Below are 5,889 nucleotides of genomic sequence, written 5' to 3'. Positions count from 1 at the left end.
CAACACTCCAGTGCCACTCATTCCCCCCAACACCCTGCCAGCCTCCTTTGACGGGAACCAGACACAAGCCAACAATCTCCTCACAGTGTCCGGCTCGGAGGGTCACCTGCATGTGCACCTGGACAGTAATCCAGCCTTTAACACATTCAACTACTGGCGCATCCCCATCCCCCTGGTGGAGCTGCCCATCCCCAAGATAGAGGTGGACATCAACGTGACCGGCCAGACCACCAACGTGTGCGTCAAGGCAAAGGTGCAGGAAAACAATGACACCTACCAGAATCAAGTGAACCTTACCATGGCCACGGATGCTGTCACCAACATCACCATGGCTTCCTCATCACAGGACATGCCTCCCTTGCAGCCCCAACACAACACCATTGAGGTGAGTACACCTCAATGGTGTTGTGCACATGCACTCTCACTTACTCACTCATGGGGAACATAGGTGGCAGTGCATATTTCATGATTATGTACTACATGGTTCACTATTACAATTCAGAAATTTGTAATTATGGGGTGTACATTTTCATGGCTCTTTTTCAGGCTGACTTGGAGGCTCTGGCAGCTTCCCTTCAGGGTGTGATGACGGAAGATGACGAGGAGGGAGAGAAAGACAGTGAGCAGAGACAACACACAGATGAAGAGGTGAGGCTTCTCTCTGAAGTTAATACTTTGGTAGAACATTTAGGGAAGAAAATTGTATAGTGATGGATATACTGTGTACAGGGAAGTGTGTGTGTGTAAAAAGAGTCTGTTGACAGAGTTGACTTTCCCCACTGCAGCAACACTCTGAGGCAGTGCAGGTGAGCGCCACACAGCCAGCCACGTACGCCCAGGTGTGTGCCGCCTCGGTGAGCTCGGTGCAGCACAAGGGTGAGGCGCAGCCCTCCATCCTGGCCTCTCGGCTAACCCAGGCTCGGGTGAACATGTCCGGCGGCTCCGTTACCGAGATCAAGAAAAGAGAGGTGGATGTGGTTTCTCCCAGCGACTGTGTGGTGCCTCGCCCCAGCCTGCCCAGCCAGCCAGGCCTCCTCTCCCAGAGAATAGTGGACCCCTTCACCATGATGCTGCCACATGGGGAGAAGACCCAGGGCCAGGACCACCAGCCACACACCATGGAGTTTGTCAACCTGAGTCAGGACATCGTGCCCAAGGTACAGCCGCCACGCCACTGTGTGTGCTGCTTTGTTCTGCTCTGATCCTGGTCCAGCGCATTTGATTACAAATATTTAAAAAAAATCAAACATAAAGAGTAGTGATGCAGCAGTTTGTGTGGTTGCAATGGTTGCAAAAAGTTTATACAACATAACATATCGAGCAGGATATGAGCATCAAGCAGAAATTAAATGGCTTCCTATCTCAGTAGTTACCATGTTAACTTAGGTTGAAGCTGGAGTGGGAGTGTTGAGTCTGACAGTATTATTGTTGTTGGCAGACACTGCTGGAGCACTACATCAGCATGACAGACCCGGTGCGAGCGGAGACAGTGGACACAGAACTCACCCGCCACTGTGCCTACTCCCTGCCAGCCGTGGCACTCACCCTTGGCCGCCAAAACTGGCCTGTGCTCAAGGATACCTATGAAACGCTGGCTGGAGACATGCATGTGAGTATTCCTAAACTACAGCAATGTGTTGGACAGTGAATTTCTTTATTTAGTGTGACGGCTTGAGAGACAGTCATGGTGTGGCTTAAAATGAAGATGAGGAAACATCAAGTGAATGTGTATAAAATGTGAATGATTTTAATGAGTAACTAATGCCTGTTCCTTACAGTGGAAGGTGCGAAGGACGCTGGCATTCAGCATCCATGAACTGGCCGTCATCCTTGGGGAAGAGATCGCCCAGAGTGATCTGGTGCCAGTGTTCAACGGGTTCATTAAGGATTTGGATGAGGTTCGCATTGGGGTGTTGAAGCACTTGGCACACTTCCTGCGCCTGCTGAGGCCCCAGAACAGACGGGACTATCTGCCGCGCATGGACGAGTTTCTCCGCACAGACAACGAGAACAACTGGAGGTTCCGGCTGGAGCTGGCCACTCAGTTGTCAGACATCATTGACCTTTTCTCCCCCCAAGACTGCCAGACCTTCATAGCACCCATTGCCTTGTCCCTCATGGCAGACAAGGTGGTACACATTCGCCGCACCTGCTACTCAGTGGTGAGTCCTGCTCTTCAACCTGCTCCTCACTACTGCCCATCTGTAAAATGTCCCAACTTTTTAGTTTTGTTTGGAGATGAAATAAAACCACTTTTGATGGCCTTTGTTGAGTTCAATCCCTTGAAGCTGAAAGGATTTTAATGTAACATGAGACTGAGCAATACAAAGTACCAAGGAGAAGTGTTGCTGACAAGTTATTGCTTTGCAGGTTTGTCAGTTGGTAAAGCAGTTGAACTGTGATGGGGATCCCAAGTATGTGGAGGCTTTGAGTAAGCAATTAAAAGAGAAGTTTGCACAAGCACCAACGTGGTCCCAGCGACAGTCTTATGCGTTCCTGTGTGGACAAATGGTGGCTGAGAACTCCCTCCACATCTCAGACTGGGTCCATTACTTCCTGCCCAGCCTCCTTGGCCTCGCCACTGACAGGGTCCCAAATGTCCGCATTGCCGTTGCCAAGATGCTCACCACACACGTTGCATGTCTAGGTGAGTGTGGCAGTCTTGTTGAGACTGAGGAGTATTGCCAGTGGGCTTACAACAGTTTGTTGTTTCAGGTGTTATTAGCCACATACATTATAACTACTGAACTGCTTTCTCTTAAAGTTAATTGTCATGCATTGGTGAATCCATTGGTTTCACATCTGGCTGTTGTAATGTTCTGTTTAAAGATTTTTACTTTATGGGATGCATGTTTTAGGATTCAGATAGCTCTCTCTCTCTCTCTCTCTCTCTCTCTCTCTCTCTCTCTCTCTCTCTCTCTCTCTCTCTCTCTCTCTCTCTCTCTCTCTCTCTCTCTCTCAACAGACACATGACTGACAGTTATCTGTTGTTCCTTCCTCAGATTTCTGTCAGAACCCTGAGAACGAAGTAACACTGCAGGTGCAGGAGGTGCTGGAGATGCTGCGGCAGGACAAGGACCGGGATGTGGGTCACTTTGCCTGCTGCCCCATGAACACCGATTGCCTGATGGATCCCCATGACCCTACTTTATAATGGAGGCTCCCCTAGTTAAGTAAGCCCTGCATTGCCTTCATGGTAGTCCTGTCTTAGGCCTGTCAGAAGAAGAGAGTGTAGTCATGGAGTTTGCAAGTCAAGGTTGACAGTCATTCTGAGCTGTGGAGGGAGAAGCTCGAGTGAATGCTGGTGTTGAGTCAAGAGTGGTAGGTTATTTCACATTGAAAACTTGTAAATCACTACTCCTTAATTGCATACCTTGAATTGTTTATAAGTAGCAGATTACAATAATCGGTGCATGAGCCTTGGCCGTTGCGCCGCGGTGGGATGTGAGGGAGGCGGTGGTGCGTGCTGGTTGTAACCGCCACCAACACACAGGTTGGCTGGTGTGCTGCACCAGCCAACGCCTCCACCTGTGGAACACATCCTTTTTACTTTGTTTAACTGTGATTGAGATTGCCTCCAGATCAGTGCAGTGTGTAAGTTTGGACACTTCATAGCATCCACTTATTTAATATTGAGTTTTTAACCAAAGTTGATATGAGTTAGAAAGAGTTGGAAATTAGTAAGACAACTGCTAAACAAAATGAGGAGCTAGAATCCGAGGTATCTGATAATGATTGTGTAGGAAGTGTGTACATTGGGGTGTTTTGTAATATACATATTATGTGAGCTAGGGAAGTACAAATATATGAGTGAAATCAGATGCTGGGTTGGTAAATGCTCACATTGACGTGGTGATTGGTGACGGTCACCCTGCGTGGTGAACTCCGCACCGCACCGCCGCCCCGCACTGGTTACCATTTTTCTTTGATTGTTGACAAAGCCCCTGTGATATGCTTGGAACTTGTTCCTTCAAGTTCCATTGCAGGAAATTTATTTGATTTACCATTTAAGTAATTAGTCATTAAATTTTTCATGTATGTAATCATCTTATCAATAATTTGTGCTCAAGAGCTGTCTGCTACTAGTGAAAAAACTGTCCATTGATTTCAATCAAATTTATTTATCTTATGCCTGTTGAAGGTTGAATGGAGCTACTTAAAAAATGAGAGAAGGTCAGTGAGAGCAGCTAAAAGTCTGGCTCAGTGCTCAAGTGTAGGTGACTGAGACCTCACCAGTTGTTGCTCTGCCAGTGATGCTTTCCATCTACCTAATCAAAATGTGAGACAGAAGGTGCTGGGCTGCCCCTGAGGGATGCCACAGACCAGAGGCATGGCCCAGCCCGGCCTGGCACCCCTCACTGCCTGTGCCCGTGGCCACCACTGAGGCATTCCTCCCAACCTCAAGGCCCCACACTCAGCCACAGGGATCATAACCGCCACACCCACACTCAGTCTTGGTGGTGATGTGGTTCATCGTGGTGACTTCCATCTCACTCTAAAATCACACTGAGGAAATTAAATGTGCAGTCTATTTCTAGCAACCCTTCCTGTCATGAGGTGCTGTGGGCAACATTCTTGTGAGTCCAAGCCACCACTCTCCAGGGGAGACAGTGTAAAGTGAGAATCAAAAGTTGGCTCTCGGTCACCAGATCACCCCGTGCTGTGGGTGTGGCACTGTAATTAGCACTCACCTCAGCTGGTCTCCATTATTCATCATTATTTAAGACAAAGCCATATATTTTTGTGTATTATCCTTGATACAAATATACCGTGCCATTTCCACTGTGTGATGCCACTGACACTGATGATGGTTTTAAATTGGTAGGTATGAATAAAAAAATCACAATCTTTTTAACTGTAACTGTAAATTGTCATTGTACAGGTATAATATATAATAAAGAACACTATAAGAAAACAATGGTTGTGTATCTGACCCATATGTAAGGATGTGTACCTTTAAGCTTTCCAAAGGAACACAAGGATGGAAAATATCACATGAGTTAAGAACTAATGAGTACTATTAGATGATAACACACATATAGAAAAGAAACATGTACTAGACAAAGAACAAACACACACATACAGTGTTTGGAGGGCAGCCGTGTGCTGGCGGTGGTGTGAATTTGTCATTAAAGCTAGCTATGACCTCACTGAACTGAACATCCTTTGTGCCTCGCTACTCAAAAGGGCAGTCACAACTCCCCTTCACACAAAACTACACACACACCCTTCACTGATATTTAAGAATTATGGTAACTCCAACACCAGCCTCAGAGTTCACTTCTGGGGAGGGGACCAGAGGCTCTCACTATTGTTTTGTGAGGTTTCCTTTTCCAACACTGACATCACACATCATAACATATCACACCAGACCACCACCACCACCACCGCCACTATACACACCACACCACTGGCACCATCACACCACACCACCCCCACCACCACCACTGCTATCATCACACACCACACCACCACCACTATCATCACACACCGCCACCACTACCATCACACACCACCTCCACCACCGCTATCATCACACACCACCACCACTACCATCACACACCACACAACGACCACCACCACACCACATACACCACCTCTGCCATCACACACAACACCATGTCATCACACACCACACCACTACCATCACACACCATAACACACCACAGCACACCACACCACTACCACCACTGCTATCACACACCATAACGTAGAAGAAGGTGGAGGAGGTGTGAGGGAGGGGGAATCACTCAACAAACGTGCCCCCCAAAAAACATCTCAGCATAAGGGTAAGAATATTTCTCTTTTATTAATGGAGTTGGCATTGTTTTGATAATATGATTTGTTATTAGAAAAATAAAGCAAGTTTCAAAACACAATAGAATCGAG

The 5,889-nt window shown here is 47.2% G+C and overlaps 1 protein-coding gene across 1 annotated transcript in view; it reads left to right on the top strand.

Moving 5' to 3' along the window:
- The window catches only part of LOC123501188 (serine/threonine-protein phosphatase 4 regulatory subunit 1-like), a 113,565-nt gene extending 108,647 nt beyond the window's left edge, over positions 1–4,918 (top strand). Inside the window, 7 exon segments of the mRNA XM_045249844.1 lie at positions 1–385; positions 547–648; positions 786–1,157; positions 1,439–1,609; positions 1,779–2,162; positions 2,371–2,647; positions 3,003–4,918. The exon segment at positions 1–385 is cut by the window's left edge and continues 56 nt beyond it. Coding sequence (XP_045105779.1) covers positions 1–385; positions 547–648; positions 786–1,157; positions 1,439–1,609; positions 1,779–2,162; positions 2,371–2,647; positions 3,003–3,154 — 1,843 coding nt within the window. The 3' untranslated portion in view covers positions 3,155–4,918.
- Positions 4,919–5,889: the final 971 nt, after the last annotated feature.

This window comes from Portunus trituberculatus, chromosome 9 (genome assembly GCF_017591435.1).
Source record: "Portunus trituberculatus isolate SZX2019 chromosome 9, ASM1759143v1, whole genome shotgun sequence".
Classification (NCBI taxonomy): Eukaryota; Metazoa; Arthropoda; class Malacostraca; order Decapoda; family Portunidae; genus Portunus; species Portunus trituberculatus.
Note: the sequence above shows the minus strand (reverse complement) of the source record. Positions and strands in the feature narration are given on the sequence as shown.